This window comes from Panthera onca, chromosome F1 (assembly GCF_046562875.1).
Source record: "Panthera onca isolate mPanOnc1 chromosome F1, mPanOnc1 haplotype 2, whole genome shotgun sequence".
Lineage (NCBI taxonomy): Eukaryota > Metazoa > Chordata > Mammalia > Carnivora > Felidae > Panthera > Panthera onca.
This window is the reverse complement of record NC_138355.1, coordinates 10,351,998-10,376,005: the sequence shown is the minus strand read 5'-3', so window position 1 is coordinate 10,376,005 and position 24,008 is coordinate 10,351,998. Positions and strand designations below refer to the sequence as shown.

The 24,008-nt window shown below is 40.2% G+C and overlaps 1 protein-coding gene and 1 long non-coding RNA gene across 5 annotated transcripts in view; one reads left to right on the top strand and one right to left on the bottom strand.

Annotated features, from left to right (window-relative positions):
- PLD5 (phospholipase D family member 5) overlaps window positions 1–24,008 on the bottom strand; it is a 408,569-nt gene that overhangs the window by 234,106 nt on the left and 150,455 nt on the right. For all 4 annotated transcript variants that reach the window (XM_081791857.1, XM_060643364.3, XM_060643363.3 and 1 more), the window contains exon 2: window positions 8,706–8,842. In XM_081791857.1, coding sequence (XP_081647983.1) covers window positions 8,706–8,842 — 137 coding nt within the window. The remainder of the gene's footprint in view (window positions 1–8,705; window positions 8,843–24,008) is intronic.
- On the top strand, window positions 657–5,944 carry LOC145713345 (uncharacterized). The gene is made up of 3 exons (XR_014136413.1): window positions 657–872; window positions 4,763–4,926; window positions 5,217–5,944. It is a non-coding gene; the product is annotated as an uncharacterized LOC145713345 (long non-coding RNA).

Here is a 24,008-nt window from a genome sequence, read left to right as displayed (position 1 = left end):
TTCATTTAAAACCAAGAATTTGCCCTCCATTCCCATTTTTTTTTAATTTTTTATTTTATTTATTCCCATTTTTTTTTTTTTTTTTTTTATTTTAGAGCAAGCAAGTGGCAGAGAGAGGAAGATCCCAATGTCCTGGGATCATGACCTGAGACAAAATCAAAAGTTGACACTTAACTGACTGAGCTACCCAGAGGCCTCCCTCCATTCCCAATTATTATAAAAGTTGTTTATTTGATGCTAGTTAGAAAAAAAAATTATGTGTCAGATTATTCTATTTAATTTTAGCAATTCCCCAGGTTTCTTCTAACTCATTTCCATGTGATGGCCTTTAAGTATACAATCTATAAACTTCCATGCTTCCTGTCATAATCCTTAGTTATTCCCCCAAAGCAAATTCCACCATGGAGAGTAATAAATTAATCTAGATAATACATACTATCTCAATGAGTGGTACACTCCTATAATTTATACTTGTGTTTACACAAAATCACTGCCCATTAGAAAAAAGGAACTGCTCAGTCCTAATGTGTGAGCCACTGAAGAAGATGCAAAAGAGAAAAACTGATGGGATCTTGGGTTCTCAGGGAGTTCTGACCTAGTGGAGTAGACAATAGAGAGACAGAAGGGCTGAGAACGTCAATAGAAGGCCCAAGCTGCAGGAGTTCTACTAGGTGGACGCCATCTTGTCAATGAAATAATCTCTGATCAGAGACTCAGGAGAAGGCCAGGGCTCCAGGAAAGACAGAGAAGTGCAAAACTGGAAGGAGGCAAGATGGGGCCGACCAGAAATGGGTGACATGCTCACTTCAGTTTAAGAGAGTGTGCTACACACAGTACCATCTCCTCTCCTTCCTCAGAACCTGTATGATTTGGTAAGAAATGGATACTGGCACTATAAAAGGAAGAACACATCAAGAAAATTATACAGGAACTAGGTTCGTTGTGTGCTCAAATGGAGAAACCGGGGAAGGATGTAAAACAAAAGCATTAGAGCGAGTTTCTGCTTTTATTCTATCTTTCATCATTTTTGTTGGGTTGGTACATTGGAAATCTATTTGTAGGACCAGGTGCTCTAGGCTTTTAAGTTCTTTGATGTTCCCTTCAGATGCAGATGTAGATTAAAGTTTTTCTTCCTTTTTAGACAGTCAGAAAAGTGCTCGGATACCAAACACTGAAGCCAAAAACCAAATGGAATCTTCTAAATTTGGGAGAAATTTAGGGAGAAACTCTAATTTATTTTTTTCTAATTTTTTTTAACGTTTTATTTATTTTTGAGACAGGGAGAGACAGAGCATGAACAGGGGAGGGTCAGAGAGAGGGAGACACAGAATCTGAAACAGGCTCCAGGCTCTGAGCTATCAGCACAGAGCCCGACGCAGGGCTCGAACTCAGGGACCGCGAGATTATGATCTGAGCCGAAGTCTGCCACTTAACCGATTAAGCCACCCAGGCAGGCGCCCCAGGGAGAAACTAATTTAAAAACATGGTTGGGTTTGTCAATATAAAGCAGGATAATTCAAAGTTAATGTACATAAATGGAAAAACTTGTAGTTTAAGAAAAGAATGGAAAATGGATTATAAGCTCTTCCTTACTTTGGAGCAAAGTACAAAGAAACTTTAAAGAGGCTATGAACACTGGCATGAACTCGTGTTCCTTCATAAAAGGAGTTAACAGCCAATTTTCTGAGCATTTATTGTATGACAGATGCTACTGTATGAAAGGCACTTGCATTAATATATTTCATCCTTCCAGAAGTCTTTCAAGTAAGACAAAATGATTATCTTCATTACACTGATAAAAACAAGTGGTACAGTAAAATCAAGAAACTTGCTCAAGATTGCAAATCTCCTAAGTGGTAGAGCCATACTGAAACCCAGATAACTTGGCCCCACAGTCCCTGTTCTGATGTCTATAAAAGGAAGGGAAAGAAGGAGTGAGGGACATTGCTCAGTCACAAAAGTAATTTAAAGCACCTTTCCTCTGGTATTATTTGATCTACCACCAACACACTTGTGGGACAATCTAATGACACCCTAGAACTTAGATTCTGTTTTTTAAAAAAAATTTTTTAATGTTTATTTATATTTGAGAGAAAGGGGGGGGGGTGGTGGGAGGGAGAGAGACAGTGTGTGGGACTGCAAGGGAGGGGCAGAGAGAGATGGAGACAGAATCTGAAGCAGGCTCCAGGCTCTGATCTGTCAGCACAGAGCCTGATGTGGGGCTTGAACTCACAAGCCGTGGGATCATGACCTGACCTGAAGTTGGACGCTCAACTGACTGAGCCACCCAGGCACCCCTAGATTCTGGTTTTTAAAAGAATTCTTCACAAAAAAGGAACCAGAGCTCATTGGAGAGTAGATAATACCATATCCCAGAGCAAGAAAATTCAAAATGGGGCCAGAAAGCAAAGCTGCTCTCAGAGATATCTGGAATAGTGTCAAAAAGGAGAAAATATAGCTGCCACTGGCCAAGTAATGACAGTTTGGGAATTAAAGGGAAAACAATGATTAAAGCCCACTGGAGCAAGTTTGAGTCTGTAAAGATAGCTGTAAGGTCATGATACTCAAAAGAGAAAGGACAAAACACAAGGAAGTGATTGTCAATGCACAAAAGTTTCTCAATACTCTTTTCTAGAAATGTTATATATTGATGGACTAAATTATGGATGTCCTACACTAGAGCTGCAACTGGGTTATTAATATAGATATGTGTAGAGATATTGTTTATTATTTTAAGTAAGAAAATAGTGGATCAGAGGAAAAAAGTCATAAAACAAAGTATAAGAAAATATAAAACAGAGAAGTCAGGTTTTCAATAGAGAAATTGAAATAAAATTTTCAATTTCTCTATTGAAAACCTGATGTGAAAAATGCACATGTAGAGGGCTGGTATATTACCAAGTGAGTCTGGCTCTTGCTATACTTCCTGTGGTGGTCTAGGCCACTCTTTAATGGTGAACCATTCTGGTAATTTATACATTGGTTACCCAGGCTTAGATATTTCATGGGCCCCAATCTGTGCAGACTCAAGTCCTTTCACTAGGATTAAAGAAAATCCCCAGGTTCAGGAACAGTAGGAATCATAGATGTAGATTTTGTTGGTCTAATCCCTCATGCTTCAGGCCAAGTAGGCAAAAGCTCAAATGGATATGCAGATTTGGAGGCAAGAGTAAGCCCCACCAGGACAGTAGCCACACAGACATGTGGCTGATTCAGGAGGATGAGGGACAAGCGTGAGGAGATCCAGGAGCAAGTGTCAATCAACATGATTAGAAGACAATGATAACCCACCCCAATTTTATGTTTATGCAGTTAATGATAGTTTATAGAAATTAGCTGCCAAGTTATTATAGGAATTGGGCCTGGGGTGGAGAAGGAGGAGGATGTGGACTGTTTCTCTGTGCATTTATTAGGGAGATGTAATTAAGAAAAGTCCTTCTAGTAAATGTGTAATGGTGTCTCCGCTGAGTGGGGAAGTAATGACCCACAGCAATGGATGAGAGGTGAGAGAGACACAGCTGAAAAATACAAAATGGAGGCCTCTTACCTGAAAGGGTGGCCAGTGCACATGTGAGCAGGTGTTCTGCAGGTGAACAGCACCTGGATGTAAGTTCCAGTGTCCCTACTGGTCCCTGGGGATGTGTTGTGTGGGAACCTGCACAGCGCACTTATCTCTTGCAAGAATGGTATAAAATTATAATTAGAGGCACCAGCAAATCATAAAAGAGCCAAGCCACAGGATGTATACAGTCTCAACTGGCAGGTGAAGCCATTCTTAACTATGCAGTGATGCCCCTGAGCCCACTGAGATGCAGTTTTCCAGAAGAAACCAGAAAATCTGCCCTTCACCATCTGTAGTAGTCAAGTGACACAGAGGTCGATATTTATAGAGACTGAATCAGCAATTAAACACAAAGGAAAATGATGGAAAATACACTGAAATTTGGTACAAAGAGGCAAAGAAATAGGTCAAAGTCATTTACTGATGTCAAAGATCTTGTCTCCTGGCACAATTAAGGCCTTTTAAAAGACACTTGGGAAGATAAGAGCAGCTGCTATTTCAGATGCATGTGGAAAATTATGCCAGTCGGGAGCATCACTAACCTACTATTAGTACAATATTTTAGCAGCAAAGTAACAAAAAGGAGAAAATAAAACGAGATGTCAGAAAAAATATAAACAGGATATTTTTTATAGGGAGATAAATTTTTTCAGAAAGACATAAAAGTTAGGGAAACATTGAGTGGGCAGTATGATTTCGAGTAGTAATCTATCAGAGGATAGAAAGGCATCTTGGCTACTTGGCTAGTTAGTAGAGATAAGATGAATTAAAGCAACATACAGATGCCCCTTGAACAACGCAGGGGTTACAGGTGCCGAACTCTGTGCAGTCAAAACTCCACGTGTAACTTCTGGCCTCCCCCAAACATAACTACTCATAGCCTACTGTTAAGCAGAGGCCTCACTGATAAAATCAACAGTCGATTAAGTAATACATACTGTATCCTTCCAATAAGGTAAGCTAGAGAGAAGAAAATGTTCTTAAGAAAATCATCAGGGAAAGAAGTACATTTACAGGACTGTATTGATCAAAAACAATCTGCATTATTAGTGGACCTGTGCAGTTCGAACCTGCATTATTCAAGGGTCAGCAGTGTGTAGGAAAGGCTGCAGTGGATGAGATCTTGGGGAGAGGCCATCACAACAGCAGGAAGGGAAGGCACTGGTGGGCTAGACTGCCATGTAGTCTTCCAACTTTCAGGACCAAGGAGAGCTACAAACACATGGGGAGTTTAATTACAAGGCAGCAAGATCTCAGCAGAGGTTGAAATGAGCAGGCAGCAAGCACTCTTCACAATAATGACACCAGAAGGAGAAAACATAAAGAGGAAACTGGAGGCCAGGGAGGTAAATGGCACCTGGAAGGTAAGCATCATGTGATCCTGTTTAGTGCCCCCCCGAGCTAGAGTCTAGGGAGCTCGGTGCCAAGATGAGAAGGAGGTCGGGAGACGAAGAGATAGACTTTTGTGCAGAGGCACTAAGTTGAGATTGGCATACTACTGGGAGCTTTCTGCAGGAGGCAGTGTCCCCTGCCAGGTCTGCATCAGCACACCATACTCAGTGGTACATCTCCAAACTATCCCTCCTCTCTCGCCAGGGGCAACCCTGTCTGGGGAAACCTGGGAAAGCACAGTCCAACTCCCTTTCCTCAACAGGCTGTAATAGGACTGGAGCTATGGCTGAGGCTTCTCTGAGGACAAGGATGGGTGGAATCAGGAGTCAACCAGCAGAAAGGACTGGCAGGGTGGCTGAAGCAAGAGATCCAAGGAGGCAGGTGAAGACGTTAGGATCCTGCATCAAGCATCATGGACACACCAGCCATGGTCTAGCAGATGGAGAAGAAGAAAATTAAAACAAATGGGGCTGGTATAGAAAGAGATTCTAAGAACTGGGAGATTAAATATGGAAATGAACAATGGCAAGACCATGTATATAAAAACTAGACTCCACCCCACAAGCTGCATCAGCCTGACCAAGACACCAACCTCTCGCCTACAATAACCAGCCCAGGAAGCCAGCCGGCAGTAAGGCAGGCTCGTAGGAAGTCAGGCTATTTCTAGTAACAGTCCAAGACACCAAACAATAACTCCTGTAACCTTGTGCTCCAAATGGCTGGGACTTGATTAATAACTACCAGCTTCCCTAATTTTTGTCCCTCCTTCCAACTCAGGACCAAGCAGATGTCTTGATTCTAGAAGCTGGCCAGCCTCCAGCTTCCCCTAGGCCAACAACCCCTAGCAGGGTCCTAGCAGGGCACACCTAAAGGCTTCCCTTTTTCCACTAGAAAACTCAACAGATCCTCTATCTGCCTTTGAGTCTCTGCCAAAACACGAGTGATGGTGGCTGACTGCTTTGCCATAGCCAGCCCTGAATAAAGTCTCGATTCTCCTGCAGTTGTCTTCATTTCCTTCCCCATAACCAAAGACTACACTTAGAATAAAGCAGATTCAGGAGAAGTGAGGATGTGGGAGGAATAGGAAGTTGGTGTGAAGAGAGAAGGGGGTTTTACCACCGTGGAAGGGAAGGAGAGGGGAGTATTTACATATTGCTTGTTATGAGTTTCCTGCTGCTTTCTTATGGGGTATGCAATTTACCAATAAAGCTTCGTGAGACAGATTTCTTTTAATCTACCACTTTTAAGAGAAACAATTCTAAAATATCCTTCATAACCCACCAGGAGGGAGTGGAGGCCAAAGCCTAGGGTCCCTTCTTTTACCGTGCCAGGTTACGCCCCAAGTCCTCTCTGTAGCAACAAAGCCACAACTGTCTCATTATTAACTGCATTGCAGCTCCTCCTTCACGCCTGCCATGTGCTGTAAATGGGTATTGAATGAAATAATGAAACTAATTTCTTGTCCAAATTTACAGAGTTAGTAAGTGCTATAATGTAGATCCGAATCCAGATCTTTTTGATTTCAAAGTCTACGGCTGTTCACTGCATTAGGCTTACTTGGAAGTATAATGTGAAATGGACATTAGATTTATTGACTTGAGGTGGTAAAAACAGCAGGCTAGGGTCTTGGGAAGTTAATTTTAGTTATGAAGTACAATGGCGAGAGATGGAACTGATGGTTGGGAGGTTGTTAGGCATGGACGAGAGAAGGTGGAAAGTGCCAGAATTAGCAGGTGATGTTACCTCTGGATAAGGAGGGAGCAGATTATGTGAGAAAGTTCCATCATGTTAAAATGAGAACTACCGAGAATGGACGGTGTGGCCATGGGTTGTCTGGAGACTGGGACTGGATGGGTACAAGGAACTGCAGTAACCCGACATCCTGTGTGCTGGAGAGGAAAAAAAGCAGAAGCTCCTCGGGATGAGGTTAGGGGATGGCAGGCATACCAGAAGCACCAACTGAATGGCTAAGAATGCAGGAGAAACACAAACAGGGGCCAAGGCTGCAGAAGAGAGGGAGATTGGAGGGGCTGCATGTTCTAGAAAACCTGGCTCCGGGAGGTGGAACCCAGTAACCAGCCAGTGATTCCACTACCAAGGGGAAAGGCAGCCGGGAATGGTGGGTAATTGGAAGCACATGTTCCAGATTGAGGGTGAAGCAGCGTTGACTCATTAGGATTTAATTATTGATTTAAATGGAAGCAGTCAGCAGACCCAAATTCCACCTGTCTGAGTTTAAAGTAAAAACTGGATCAAAGTATAGCTTCTCACAAGTGAAAAGAGGAATAGTTGTAAGGCTCCCTCGTTTTTTTTGTTGAAAATCACAAATACCTGGTAACGTGTGTTAAAAGGTCCTGCATATTTGGTCTCACGGAAGTTGGTATAGTTTGACCTTTATAAAGTTGCTTTCTGGGTGCTGGGGTTGGCCATGTGAAGTACCCAGCACACTTTATCACCAAGTGAGGTGAGAGGGGTCAGAGTCAATCCACGGACTAAGATGAATCACCGGCCCCTCATCCACGGATGTTTCTATTTGTCGCATAATGGGGTTCTCAGAAGATACCAATGCAGGAGTATTCAGGAGGAAGACGGTGACAATCTACTGTCATTCTATCACTTCAATTATAATCCCAACACAATTTTTCTCCCAAATCAAGTCTGGGAAGTAAATACATTTAGGAGCCCCTTCCCAACAAGCTAGAATAAATCTAAAATGTATGCTCATTTCTCTTTTGTATCCTTTGTTCTGTATAGAATGTTGCTGTCTGGTAACTAGACTGTAATGTACCACGGGTTAAAAAAAAACCAAAACTTCAATTGTCTTATCCAGACACTTTTTGTGTCTTACATTCATCCCGCAAGGAAAAATATCCAAGATAAAAACTCATGTACACATTACCAAGTTGCTGTTGATCTTAAGCCAGAAAAGAGGGGCACTTAGACTAATGCTTGCCACAGGGAAAAATTACAATTAAAATTCATTTATAACCTCTAGTTTATACTAACGATTGTAGTTGTGTGCCCTAACTTCAGCTCTGCAGTAACATGTAATAAATATAGACTCCTTATCTATCTCCCCACCAACCTTGACACTTTCCTACACCCTCTCCATGACCTAAAATTTAAAAAGTAGCAGCTTACAAACAGTTGGATGAGATTTATGGGGATAAAAACCATGCTCTGAAGGCTCTGCCGGTCAGGGATGACCCCAAAGAAATGTTATTTAAGGTAACTGAAGAGACATAATACATACATAGAGACAGATTGAGGAGATTTCTGTCTTCTTATAGGACACCCTGATTTATTTAACCCCAAAGTTTAAGTTGGAATTTTTCCTGAGATGGGTGCTTTTTTAGCTTTCATTTGATGTGACAGCTAGCATGGTGCCCTTTGTCCATTTGGGGCACTCATTTTTTCCAGGCTTATCACGAAACAAACCAAAACCTCATAGAGAGGGGTCTCCAGAAATGCAGACTGTACAAAATTTCACCTTGTCAACCATCCCTCCCTACAGAGTATGTCCAAACTGTATAGAATTGTAATTGAATGAAATCATGGCTCACGTTCATTCCCTTGGTCTAAAAAGTAAGAGCATCGGCTGGACAGACTCCTGCCTCAGCTTCAGCCCAAGGTGGGGGGGGGGGGATGATGGATGATCACATGTGTTTCTAATTTTCTCTCCACTGTCTAGGGTTCTCTTTGGCTTTCCTGCCCACCCCCTAAAAGAGAAGTTTTGTTTGTTACCTCTTACCGACATTTATTTTGACAATTTTTTTCTGAGAGACCATCCTCATCCTCTCCCATGATGTCCACGGCAGAAAATATCAACGCGACAAGAATGGCAAAGCAGCATACCAGGGCGAAGATCACAATGCATTTCTGCTGGGACTGTCAAGAAAGAGAAGATAAAGAAAAGTGAGAAGCAGCTTTCCCTTAGAAAAGTCGGGAACTGATGGCTTTTCAAAATCCTTTGGGAAACAATTACTTCCGTCACTGCCAGCGGAGGGCTGCCCTCCAAGTGCAATCTTGATGTTCATTCCCAAACACAGCCTTCAAGCCTCACTAAGTATCTTAGAACAGCTAAAGAATTCGAGTGCTGTATCGAGACTTCTGAACAAGTTCTCTCTTCCCCTTTCTGATCAAAAGCAGTCCAGGAGATCTGGAGACCTTCTACAAGATCTTCTACAGAGAGCACGACAAGGCCCATTAGCGCAAATTAAAAATGAAACACAGGGTGGTTCGATAATTACTCCCCGTCTCCTGTTACTACCAGCAACTTCCAAACTCTGTGCAAAGTGCCCTCGAACCCTGTATCCCCTGGCTTTCCCAACCTCCTCTTGCTCTAAGACCTTTATTATGATGGCTTCAGGACAGATGCCCCTGGCAGGCCAGGATGAGTTCTGCAGCTTGATCAGAAATGAGATCTATCAGATGCCAGCCTTTGGGTCATTCAACTGACATAGTTCATTTCAAAATACTGAACGCAATCATAACCAACATTCACACTCTTGATACAATTTTCACTTAGAAACAGAAGCTGAAGGTCCAGCCACTCAGGTCCTTATCTTTGGGCCAAGTGTTGTATTCTGAGACATCCCTGTCTCCAGGGGTTCATGGCCATAGGTGGCAGAAGACAGGGCCGCGGTCACTGGTCAGCAGCCATGGCCACCAGAACAAATAATTTTGCCTGGGTTCTATTTATTAGATAAATCTGGACGGGGAAGAGAAAGAACAATTTTTAAGTGTTCCCAAAGCTTTTAGGGATTATGTACAGGAGGGGAAAGAGTGATCACTGGCCAGACAGCCAGGAATAACTCGGTTAGTGATGAGATACATATATGTGTACAAACACGCACACACAACTTCAGAGGTCTGTTGAAACCAGCTGGCTTTGCCTCTCCTTCCATCTCCCTGACATTTATCCCTAAAGCCACGCAGTCTCCAAAGAACCAAGATGCCTCCCCCCAAGCTCAGGGTCCAGAGTGTCCAGGGACAGCCTCTAATTACAGATTCTAGAGAAAGGTGCTGTTAAGGATGCAGGTGCTCCTGTGACCAGGTGCTATCAGCTCAGATGGTTGTTTCCTTAAGGAGTCTTTGTGTTCTGCTTTCCCTCAGGTCTCCCCTTCCAAGAGAAGCTTGTTCCAAATCCCATCCTGCCTGTCACTGTGTGCTTCTCTTACTCCCTGCTGAGGGAGGAAAGTGAGGGAAACCCCAAGGGAGACACAACCATTGTTCTTTTCCTCTAGGTTCCCCTGATATCTTTAAGACAGGGACATGTTTTATTCTTTCCCTCCCAAGCAACCAGCACAGGGCTCAGCAAATGGAAGGTGCCCAAGAAATAATTACCACATAAACAAAGTGAATGGATGAAATGAAAGTTACAAGGGCGTACATCTGAAGATGCAGAACCAATTCGTTTGGTTCCATATTTTGATGATGTGAATCTGACAACCTATCCTTTTCCACTCTCTGCTTGGGTTGGATGCAAATAGCCAGGCTGCATTTACTGACTATATAAAAGTCTGCAGGGGCACCTGGGTGGCTCAGTTGGTCAAGCATCTGACTCTTGATTTCGGCTCGGGTCATGATCTCACAGTTGTGAGATTGAGCCCAATGTCGGGCTCCTCAACCAACACAGACACCCCAATTTTATTTATTTTAATGATATTTATTAGTTGTATAACCAGAAAATGTTTGCTGTTAACTATTAATTATTTTCAAAATATCATATAAAAAATAAATAAATCACACCCAGTCCCACTCAGACAAAATCGCCATTATCATTTTGGTCTTCTTCTTTCCTGTGTACTATCTATACCAATCTACCAATCTGAAAATACTGGTATTTTCTACATATAGTTTTGCATTCTGCTTTTTGCACTTGATCATGCTTGAACATCATTAAATATTCTTTTAAAGTATGGTTTTAAACTGCTGCATGACACTCATTGCATGAATAGGTCATTGTCCCCTTTACTCCAAGAAATGTTTTTTTTTTCTTTTTCCTTTCTTTTTTTTTTTTTTAATCTAATTTATTGTCAAGTTAGCTACATACAGTGTATACAGTGTGCTCTTGGCTTTGGGAGTAGATTCCCATGATTCATTGCTTACATACAACACCCAGTGCTTATCCCAGCAAGTGCCCTCCTTAATGCCCATCACCCATTTCCCACTTCCCTGCCCCCCCCATCAACCCTCAGTTTGTTCTTTGTGGGTTTTGTGTTTTTTTGCATAATTAGCATTTATTTCATTATGGGTTTAATGTCTTTCACTAGTCTATAAGATTCTTGAAGTCAGAGACGTGTCTTTATCCCCCCCCCCCCCCCCCCGGAGTCTTCTTTTTTTATAATTTAATTTAATTTTTTAATTTACATCCAAGTTAGCATATAGTGCAACAATGATTTCAGGAGTAAATTCCTTAATGCCTTTTACCCATTTAGCCCATTCTCCCCTCCCACTACCCCTCCAATAACCCTCTGTTTGTTCTCCATATTTAAGAGTCTCTTATGTTTTGTCCCCCTCCCTGTTTTTATATTATTTTTGCTTCCCTTCCCTTGTGTTCATCCGTTCTGTGTCTTAAAGTCCTCATATGAATGAAGTCATATGATATTTGTCTTTCTCTGACTAATTTACTTAGCATAATACCCTTTAGTTCCATCCACGTAGTTGCAAATGGCAAGATTTCATTCTTTTTAATTGCCAAGTAATACTCCATTGCATATATACCACATCTTCTTTATCCATTCACCCATCGATGAACATTTTGGCTCTTTCCATACTTTGGCTATTGTTGATAATGCTGCTACAAACATTGGGGGGCATGTGCCCTTTCGAAACAGCATACCCATATCCCTTGGATAAATACCTAGTAGTACGATTGCCGGGTCATAGGGTAGTTCTACTTATAATTTTTTGAGGAACTTCCATACTGTTTTCCAGAGTGGCTGTACCAATTTGCATTCCCAATAGAAACTTTTTTTTAAGCCACTCATTTTACAACACAAAAAATTATTTAAAATTTTTGTCATTTTATCCTATTTCCCTATAGATTATAAACAACAAACAAAAAGCTTTTAGAGGGGTTTAAAGCAATGCAGTGATAGCACATTAGTCTAGAAGAGACTCTAACCTAGGGCAATATAATTAAAAAAAATTTTTTTTTAATGTTTACTTATTTTTGAGAGACAGAGATAGAGCATGAGTGGGGAAAGGGCAGAGAGAGAGGGAGACACAGAATCCCGAGCAGGCTCCAGGCTCTGAGCTGTCCACGTAGAGCCTGATGCGGTGCTCGAACTCATGAACTGTGAGATCATGACCTGAGCAGAAGTCAGAAGCTTAACCGACTGAGCCACCCAGGCTCCCCTAGGCAATATAATTAAACATTATCTCAAAAAGAATCCTGAAGAGAGCAGCATAAATATACCATGTCAGGTATATTAGTGGGTACTCAATGAATAAAGCTAGTGACATTAATATGAAATGATCCCCCCACAACAATATTTATTTGTTTCCCTTTATTCTAAATTTTATGATAAAATAGTCAATAAGAGCTCTAATTGGGGCGCTTGGGTGGCTCAATCAGTTAAGTGTCCAGCTTCGGCTCAGGTCATGATCTCACAGTTTGTGAGTTTGAGCCCCACATCAGGCTCTGTGTAGATAGCTCAGAGCCTGGAGCCTACTTCAGATTTTGTGTCTCAATCCTCTCTCTGCCCCTCCCTGACTTGTGCTCTCTGTCTGTCTCTCAAAAATAAATAAATGTAAAAAAAATTTTTTTAAAGAGCTCTAGTTGATTTGTGTGCTATTGGAAGCACTTTGATGTAATAACCTTCATAGATTTCTATTAACTTCTATTCATTTAATTCTGTATTATCATATTCTATTAATATGAACAATTGACCTGGCTATTTTCATTTAAATTTGTCAAAGAAGAGAAATTCAGACTCTGATATTCATGTTTAAATGTCTCCTTGAAAGAATGTACTATCACAATATAACTTCAGACCACTACTTTCTTTAGTCTCTTTTCTTTTCAACCTCATGAAAAGTGAAAGATTCTGTTCCAATGACAGCACTAGAGCCTCACAAATGAGACCAAATTTCAGGTTACCAAGACATTTATTCAATTTCAAATCCTTAACAGACTATTTCAGATCATTCAGGAATCAATTTGAAACACACTTTTTTGTTTTTATTGAATAGAACCAAAGAATGCAAAGTTTTAAGGAGAACCCATTAGGATGATTACAATCTAAACTTCACTATTGAGCTCAACCAATTAAAAGAAAACAAAACTTGAAATGCTATTATCTAACATCAATCTGTACTTTTCACTGGAGTTTTTACTGAAAACAGTTTTGAAAAGAATTGCCTGCTTGGTCAAGAAATATATCTAATTATGCTAACACTGAAAATATTTAATTATCATATCCTTATCAAATACATTTTAATATAGAAAAAGAGATGTATGACCTCTAAATGGGAAAGAGTATTAAATCTGAAACTTAGAAGTACTACATATCCAAACTTGGGGTTTTATACCATTTGATAAATTCTTAAAAAGAATTTGCACCCATGTACCTAAAGGCAAAATGTGAATTTGCAAAAATTAACCATAAATTAAAATTGTTCATATTATCTTTCATTTATTTACCATGACGGTTTTTTTTTTAACAAAATCATAGTGAAGTCTTAAAAATAGTTATTTTTATGTGTGCAGCTTTTAGTACCCACAGAGCTGCAAGTTAAATTATTCTCCTTGCGAGGGGCACCTAAGTGGCTTAGTCAGTTAAGTGGCTGACTCTTAATTTTGACTCAGGTCATGATCTCATAGTTCTTGAGATGGAGCACCACACTGGGCTCTGCACTGATCATGGAGCCTGCTTGAGATTCTCTCTCTCCTTCTGCCCCTCCCCTGCTCATGTGCATATGTGTTTGTTCTCTCTCTCTCTCTCTCTCTCAATATACAGAAACAAAAAAAAATATTCTTCACGTGAAAGATTGAAATTATGACTCAAAGACATCGGGTTATTGAATTGTCCAATGTGACCCAACCAATTGGAGACAGTCCAGGGATTTAATTTAGGTGTCTAAATCTGAAGTCTCTAGATCTTTTTCCTTTTCTGGTTTTCTTTGCTTGACTTAATTTTCTACTTAATTTTAGCTATGATTATTTTATTATTTTTATTATTGGTTTTTAGTTAACCAATCCCCACATGGCCCATTAATGTAGAAATGAATGTTGAACATTTGACTCCAAGCTGTGGAGACAGGGCATCCTTGGGCCTTTAGAACTTTCCTATGATTCTAAATGTGTTCCTGTCTTGAGTTCTCAGAGACATGTTCTCAGAAAAAAGTAGGCGACCTAGAAGAATCATAGTAATCTTAGCTGATGACTTATCAATCTCCTGAATAATGGTCACATTCTAGAACCACAGTAGAAAATCTAGACTATAGATTGATTAAGGGATTTGCTTTGAAAATCAGAATTATCACTTCACTTTCCACATACACTTTGATGTACCTTGGGGTTCTGTTTTAGAACTTTTCTCTTCTTGTTCTGTATCCCCTCCCTGAGAGAGTCTAATTTACTCCCAAGTCTTCACTGGCTATATATACACTGATAACTCCTAAGAGTATATCACCAGCTCAGAGTACTTGCTGAGTACCAGACCCAAACTGAATGAGCTTCCCGGTAGTAGTCTACCAATCTCTCCACACTAAGACAAAGTTGGGATTTTAGAAAGTTCAAGTTAGCTACATTTGACAGAACGAGTAGTAGAGACAGGAGGTCTTTATAGGGAGAGAACTGTGGAGATCTTTAGAAAGTCTCCCTGAGTCCAAAGTTAAGTATTGCTATAAGTATTTGTATATAAGGAATTTACCTAAGGCCTGGGAAAGAACCACCTGAATGAAGTAGATGAAATAATCCCTAACGAAATACACAGGGCCAGGAAGGGTTGGTGTTCTCACTATCCAGAATGGAAAAATCTCATAATACATGGGGCATCAAGTAATTAGGAGGATATTATATCTTGAAAATGGAAATGGGAAAAATTAGCCCTAGACTCAAGGCTGATCTCCCACCTAAAAAAGCATAAAAACAATCCTTAAAAACCCAACTGTTCACTAGGAACCATATCTAAGAGAAAACCTTGAGAATATTTTAAAATATGTCTTAATATCCACCAAACAGCAAAATCAAAATTACAATGCCTAGCATCCAGTAAAAAATGACCATACATGCAAAGAAACAGAAAACCACACCCCCAAATGAGGAGAAAATTCAGTCAAATAAATCAACTCAGAAAGGACACAGGTGATTGAATTAGTAGACACAGATATTAAAACAAATAGGATTACTATATTTCATATGTTCAAGAAAATAAGTATTTTAAAAAAGAGATAAAGAAAATATAACAAAAAGCACACATCAAAATTTCTGGGGATGGGAAATACACTGAATGGGTTAGAAGCAGATTAGACACAACATAAAAACAGTTTAATGAACTCTATGAAAACACAGAGAAAAAACCAAAAACTTGGCCAGTGTATGAGACAAGTCAAGAAGCCTAATATACATGTTCATGGAGTTTCCAAAAAAGAGGAAGGTACAAAAATATTTGAAAAATATAATTGCCAAAAATTATTCCAATTTGTTGAAGATGTAATAGTCAAAGTCACTTCAGAATGATAAAGGGATAAATTCACCAAAAAGACATAACAATAATAAACCTTTATGCACCTAAGAAAAGAGCTTCAAAATGTATAAAGCAAAGGCTAACAGAATTGTAAGGAGAAATAAATAAATCCCCAGCTATTCAGTGACATCAAAACCCTTCTCTTATTAATGGACAGAATAAGTAGACAAGGAAGAATTTTAAACCAAATGAAAATAAAAATACAATAAATGAAAATGCATGAGATGCAGCAAAATAAATGTTTCAGGGAAATATGTAGCACTAAATGTATATTTAGAAAATAAATAAGGTCTTAAATGATCTAAAGTCCTACCTTAATATAGAAAGAAAAAAAGACTAAGTTAAACTCAAAATAGGCAGAGGAATGAAGCAGAACTCGATGAAAAAGAAAACAGAAAAGCAATAAAAAAAAAAATCAATGAAACCAAAGTCTGGTTTTTTGAAAAGATCAATAAAGTTGGTACACTCTAGCTATACATATAAGAAAAAAGAAAAGACACAAACTGCAAATATCTCTATGAGAGACAGTCATCACTACAGATAATACTGAAAACAAAAGGCTAATAAGGGAATATTATGAATAAATTCATGCCAAGAATTTCAGTGTAGATAAAATGGACAAGTTTTTGCAAGATAAAAATTACTAAAGTTCACTCAAGAAGAAATAGGTAACCTGAATATACCTTTGCATCAATTAAAGAAAATGAATTTTTAGTGAAAAACCTTCCCACAGAGAAAAGCCACGGCTTATCAGGCATCATTAATAAATGATGCCATCTGAGAAATAAGTAATAATATTAACACACACACAAGAAAAAAAAAAGAGGGGGAAAAAAACCTCCCAATTCATTCTATGATATCAGCATTACCCGGATATAGAAGTCAGACAAAGACTTAAAAAAATGTTTTGTCCTGCTGTTTAATAATGCACTATCTAGAAACCAAGACACTACATTCATTTAGCAGGGATTTAATGTTTACCCTGTGCAAAAAAAAAAAAAAAAAGTGCAGGGGTCAGCAATGGCCATAACCTCTAAAAGGGAGAAAAATATCTCATTTTTCTTCCCCAGATTACTTGTAAAAACTGCAAAAGATCTCTGTTACCTCACCTAGCCTTTAATTAAAAGATGAATCATCAGCTATACAATCTGTTTATTTTTTCAAGCCTTGCTAGAGTTCTCCCAATAGCACTTAAAGGTGTTGCTGTTTTAGGAAATTCTCAGTATTTTTCCAGAACAATAATGGTAAGTTATTTCTGCAGCAACCTAGATTATTCTTTCCCTTTTAAAGACATGCAAATTTATTGTTCAACCATGCATTTGTTAATTTTCTACCTTTTGGTCTCTTTCACTAAGCTGAGCTCCTTGAATTCAAGGACCCTGCCTAGATCCATAATACCTGGCAGACATGTTCAATAAATATGTGTTGAATGAGTGATAAGTGAATAAAGGGGGAAAATGGCAAGGGCTACAAAATCAAAATGATGATTTTTGTGTCTTACAACCCTGGTTATTTATTTCCTACTCACATGCTTTTCCATTGGTTCCCATCACAGAAGCACATTTATTTGTAAAATAAAACATGCAAAAAATTAAATACTATAAGCTCAAAATTAGCCTAATAAAGGGGATAACATGCAGAACAAAGGGCATCTTTTCCAAAACAGCAGGACAGAGAATAAAAATTCAAGTTTGCATCAACTGAATACAGGAAACTACTCCCCATCTTATACAAAATTATTAAAGATGATAAGCAGACGTCTTGTAATAATAATAATACTATAATGGTGCTTGGCAAATAAAAAGCACCACCAATGAATGAGAAATTTTAAAGATTTACTATAAATTAGATAAACCAAAGAGATCCAAAACCCAAGACACCCAAAGGAAACCACAAACTTCTATAAAGGAGAACTCCAAGTATAGAGGTACCACAGAAGGAACTGGAAGAAACTTTGGAAGGGCTGATAGTGATTAGTTAGGATGTTTCAGAGCAGGTTGGCCAGTCAACCCTTCCCACTACTCCTTTCTTCTACCCTCTTGCACTGAGCACCACACAACAGAAGTGTCACCCAATAGGGCAATTCCCTCAGAGAGCTAAGAAACCCCAGAGGAAACTACCAGCATATGCATATGCAGCCTCTCCTGTAAAACCTGGAGACAAACCACTGTGCTCAACCATCACCCACAGACATGCAAAATAGGAACTGCCAAGCATAGAGGTAGATGGAAATTTAAAAGTCTTCAAGAGTTTGAGGAAAATCAAAACCATGAAAGAGGTACTTAATGCAACCAAGGCAAAAAAATCTGCGTAAAATAAAGCAACCAAATGACACAGCTGAGACTTTAAAAGTAAGAATAACTCAAGTTTTCAGAAGATGAGAGAAGTTGCACCCTTGAACATCAAGAGAGATTATCATGAAAGATTAGCAAATAGAGATCTTGAAAATGATAAACCTCAGGAGATGGGCTCAAAATAGACACTGGTTAAGAGCAAATTCACACACACATAATTAAGCCAAAAGATTCTTCCACAATGCAAAACAAAAGAACAGAATCCTAACACCTACTGGAGAAAACCCAAGAGACACAGAGGACCAAGCTAGAAAACCAGTATCTATCAGATCTCTGTTCCTAAATGAAAGAAGAGTGAGAACACAGACTCTAAATAATCAAAGAAACAGAGAAAGAAAAAACTTCAATAGCTAAAAGTATATGACTTCCAAATAAGTACACTTGTTTTACACCTGAGTTTGGCAACAGTTCAAAAGATTGATAATTCTACTTGGCAAGGATTGGGGAAATGAGTGTGGATCTAAGAAAAATCTGGCATAGCCTGTTAAGATGGCAATTTGGCGTTTTTATCAGGATCTCTATCCAAATTTTATTTTATTTATATTAAAAAAAAATTTAATGTTTATTTATTTTTCAGAGACGGAGAGAGACAGAGCACGAGCAGAGGTGGGGCAGAGAGAGAGGGAGACACAGAATCTGAAGCAGACTCCAGCCTCTGAGCTGTCAGCACAGAGCCCAATGTGGGGCTCGAACCCAAGAACCATGAGATCATGACCTGCGCCAAAGTTGGACATTTAACTGACTGAGCCACCCAGGTGCCTCTCTATCTGATTTTTAAATGTGTATATCTTTTGGCTCCTAAATTTCACTTCCAACACTCAATCTTATAGAAATGTTTACTCATGTGCACAAAGATATAAGACCAAGGACAACACTGCAGTATCATTTGTGGGAGGAAAAAAGCTAGGAAAAATGATCTATCCATAAATAGAGGAATTGAAAGAGTAAAAAAAAAACAGTCATTATGCAGAATATTGTGGCCACTAAAATGTACAATTGTTTGTAAATGAAGGGGAAGACTCAGTGGAGTCCCACAAAACTCTTGAAGGTCATCTGTCCAGAGGGGAGAGGTTTTGTGAGGTTGGATGGATTGCAGTGTTTAAGGTGTTCATGGCTTACTCTGTATCTTTCGGTATCATTTAGGTATTTTATATGAGCCCTGATCTGGGGCACCTGGGTGGCTCAGTCGGTTGGGTGTCCGACTTCAGCTCAGGTCATGACAGCACAGCTCATGAGTTCAAGCCCTGCCTCGGGCTCTGTGCTGACAGCTCAGAGCCTGGAGCCTGCTTCGGATTCTGTGTCTTCCTCTCTCTTTCTACCCTCCTCCACTCATGCTCTGTCTCTCTCTGTCTCAAAAATAAATAAACATTAAAAAAAATTTATACGAGCCCTGATCTGAATCATCTCTTACAACAATGAATAAGAAAGCTGTCCATTCTTGGACTATGTCCACCTCACAGCCAATTATTCCTCCTTAGCTTCGTTTTCCTAAGACACAACTGAGCATCATCAGCCACCATGAGTAGCCTACATTTATCCGAGCCCTCCATATTATCAAGCAGAGAATAGATACAATCCCACGTTTCACAAATTGCAGAGGATAATGGGACAATTCCAGAGAATATTTGAACATTGAGAATACCCGGAGACTATCTAGTTCAACTCTTCATTTTATCATTTTCCAGGTAAGAAAATGCTAGAAATAAGATGCTATGAATCAATGTGCCCTCTTTTTGCTGCCAGCGTTTGGTTGATTGAATGACAGAGCAGCAAACAAAGAGAACATTAGAGTTTGCAAAAGACAAGTGACACAAATAAGGCACTGTGGGATTGTGATTTGAGGGCAGGCACACCAGGTACGTCTCACAGGGGTGAGCGGCAGGAGGCCTCTGAGAAGTCAGCGAACTGCTTCCAGGCCTTTCCTCCTGCCAGCAGTTGCTGGTGGCATTAGAGAAGAGAAGCAAAACGTGTTTAATTGAATTTAAAAATTTGTAGGGAGGGGTGCCTGGGTGGCTCAGTCAGTTAAGCTTCAGACTTCACCTCAGGTCATGATCTTATGGTTCGTGAGTTCAAGCCCTGCGTTGGGCTCTGTGCTGACAGCTCAGAGCCTGGAGCCTTTTTCAGATTTTGTGTCTCCCTCTCTCTCTTCCCCTCTCCCACTCGTGCTCTCTCTCTCTCTCAAAAATAAATAAACACTAAAATTTTTTCAATAAATAAAAATAAGCAGGGAAACTGTAACATGTGTTATACATTCTCCTAACACTAGCGATTCAGAACTGGGCTCTTAAGGGGTCTCTGCCCTTAAGCATCTCACCTTTCAGGTCTGGCAGGGGTGTGTGTGTTGCAGAGGATGGATGGTGAAGGACAACACAGTGTGATGCATGCTGTTACAATGGTACTGAGACCAGGATAGTGACTCCTTCATAGGACAGTTCCCTAGGAGCAGGCTGATCCTGGTGCCACCATGCCCCCTGCCATGCATATCTAATTCTTGAAATGGGGAATCCAGGGTTTCCTCTGGACTCACCATAAAGCGAAATGAGTTATTCGGAACAGTCGTGAGTGAACAAGAACACATTGTCAGAGTCAATATGGAGCAGCCAACAGGTACCAGCAGAAACGTAGTATTTTCGTGCTCTCTGTGTTTGCCTCCATGACAGATAAAGGTGAATGAAAAATGACAACCAATTGCCAGTTGGTCTCTGAAAAGCCAAGGGCTGTTTTGGAGACCTGTATTCTACACTGCGCTTTTAACAAGCTGAAAAAAAGCTTGAATCTTTCAATATATCGAAATAAGCCCAAGCCCTTCCAACTTACTACAATAGAAGATTTATTGTGAAGACCCCTGGTTAAGATTGTTTTATGTCTCTTGTCTAAATTATTTGTTTCCTGATCACTGTAAAGGATGATACTTCATCCAGCTAGGGGAAAACACCACGGTGGACAAAACTCAACAATTCTTTACTTTAAACAAATTAAAAAGCAAAGAAAAGTCAGAATGGACTTTGGGTATAACAGTGACAAGATTTATCTTTGGTATTGCTAGTGTGTAGTTTTCCGTTTATTTGAAAAAAGAACACATGCACACATGCACGCACAAGTCGCACACATCTATAAAAGGTGTGGTTAGGGAAGTTTATATAGTAGGAGCAGAAGGGAACTTAAAGCCATCTAACCTGCCCAGTCACTCAGTGCAAGGATCTCACCTCAGCACCACTAACCTACAGCAACATCCTCTTCTGCTTGGTCACTTGGAGCTAGCAAAAGCTCACTACTTGATGAATCACCACTGATTTTTTTAAAGTCCTTATTTACATGGGAAGACATCTGAAGAAAAGAAGCCTATCTTGAATCACCATGACTGAGCACCCACCCAGATGGCCCCTTCCCTTCTGACCCAGTTCCTAACTCCCTTGTGGCTCTTCTTCCTGTCCCCCTCCCGTCCCTTATCTCTATCCTCCTTTGTTTTTCCCTTTTTGGACCTCCTTCCATCCTTTACCCCCTCACTGCCTCCCAACGCTGCCGCTGTTTCTGCTCTGCCGCAAACCTGCTAGTGCTCCCTGCATCCCAATGTCCTCCTGGTCCTCTGCCCTCACTCCCAACCACTTCCACGCCTGAGTGGGCTCTTCCCCCAGAAAATCCATCTGTCCTGACTGCAAAGGGTCCACTACACACAAATGATAATGACCCCAGGCAATGGATGAAGAAATGCAATTTTATAATACAGGCAAGTGAGGTCACTAGTAGCAGAAGGGGGAAGGGGTGGAAGTGAAGCATTTCAGTAGATATTTTAACAGAATTCAAACCTTATCTCATTAACAGCATTTAGGACAAATGCAGCCTACTGTTTTTATATGTGCCAACATCCCCCTTCTCCTCACCATTAACTTATTTATCAACGCCCTTCTTCAAAGACTCAGGCAGAGAAGCTCAAAACAAGCCATGCCCATGGAGGGACATTGCTTTGGGGGTGGGCGGGATACAAGAACATTGGAGCAAAGCACCATGCTGAGCCAAAAAGCAGTCACCCCCTGCAAGGACAGTGCCCTTGACCGTGGTCTCAGGCTGAGAGGGAGCTGAGCGGAGTCACTGCCAGGCCACTCGTCAATCTTCACTGGGCTCATTGATAGTGACTGCTCTTCAGTCCTTCATGCCTTCCCACCACCACATACTTAGCACTCTTTTGAAAGCAAAACCACCTTCCAGACTCCTAAGCCACAAGATAAATTATTAAAAGATCACCGAACCAGGAAAAGAAGAAGAGTTAAGTACTTTTCATGTTCTTCCTTTCTTTCCTTAGAGCGACGAGCCTTCATTTCTTCATTCATCAGAGAGGTGGCCTGGGTTCTACTTTGTCACCAAGGTTCCATAGATGGGGCAGCAGTAACTAGCACCTATTTGCATATGGCCTGACAGTTCACAAAGCCACTTTGCATACACATCAGTCATTCTGTGCTCTGGCCTTTTCTGATTCTCAATCTCTCTCTCTCTCTCTCTCTCTCTCTCTCTCTCTCTCTCTCTCTCTCTCCCTCCCTCCCTCCCTCCCTCCTTCCCTCCTTCCCTCCCTCCCTTTTTACTGATCCTCTCTCTTGAAGTCAATGTCTGGAGCTGCCTGACCATCCAGTCTCCCCTATGTAGCACATCCTGGCCTTTCCCTCAGAGTCTGCAGGCAGTAGAATCAGGCTAGAGGTTTGCCTCGGGCTGTTTCTGAGTGGAGAGAATGTATCATTTTTGCACGTGTATGTCAAGGTGCCATTGTGTAATGAACTGTGTTGTCTGCCTAAGTGTAAAGTATGCCCAATCTCCTGTGATGTGGGTCCCAGCCCAAAGAGCTGTGCTATCATTTTCTACATGGTCTAAGTAGCCTATCTTGTACTTCAAGGATTAATCAAGGATTTCATCAATCAGGGATTTCATCACTGCTTGCCTCACAGAGGAGAGTTTAATTCTTTAACAGTAAATACAGCTTCTTCCCACAAAAGCGGTGGAGAATGGCTGCCCTGCCTTTCAGCCTGAGCAATGGAATCTCATCCTCTAGATTGGGGATGCGACCCCAGCCCCAGGACACCTCACATAGGAGGTCTGGTATCTTGAAATACAAGCAATTATAAGAGAATATTATGAAAAATTATAAGCTGGGCAATCTAGAAGAAATGGACAAATTCCTAAAAACATACAAACTACCAAAACTGAAACAGGAAGAAATAGAAAATATGAACAGATCCATAACTGCAAAGAAATTGAATCAGTAGTCAAAAATCTCCCAACAAACAAAAGTCCAGGATAAGATGGCTTCCCGGGGGAATTCTACCACACATTTAAGAAAGAGTTAATACCTATTCTTCTCAAACTGTTCCAAAAAATAGAAATGAAAGGAAAACATTCAAGTGTATTTTACGAGGCCAGCATTACCTTGATTCCAAAACCAGACCAAGACCCCACAAAAAAGCAGAATTATATGCCAGTATCCCTGATGAACATGGATGCAAAAATTCTCATCAAGATACTAGCCAAATGAATCCAACAGTACATGAAAACGATTATTCACTATGATCAAGTGGGATTTATTCCTGGGATGCAGGGCTGGTTCAATATTCACAAATCAATCAACATGAAACAACACATTAATAATAAAAAAAAAAAAAAGGATAAGAACCATTTGATCCTCTCAATAGATGCAGAAAAAGCACTTGACAAAATATAGCATCTATTATGGATAAAAAATAAAACCCTCAACAAAGTAGGGACAGATGGAACATACCTCAACATCATAAAGGCCATATATGAAAGACGTACAGCTAATCTCATCCTCAATAGGGAAAAACTGAGAGCCTTTCTTCTATGATCAGGAACAAGGCAGAGATGTCTACTCTCACCATTACTATTTAACATACTGGAAGTCTTAGCCTCAGGAATCAGACAACGAAAAGAAATAAAAGGCATCCAAATCAGCAAAGAAGTCAAACCTTCACTATTTGCAGACAACATGATATTTTATGTAGA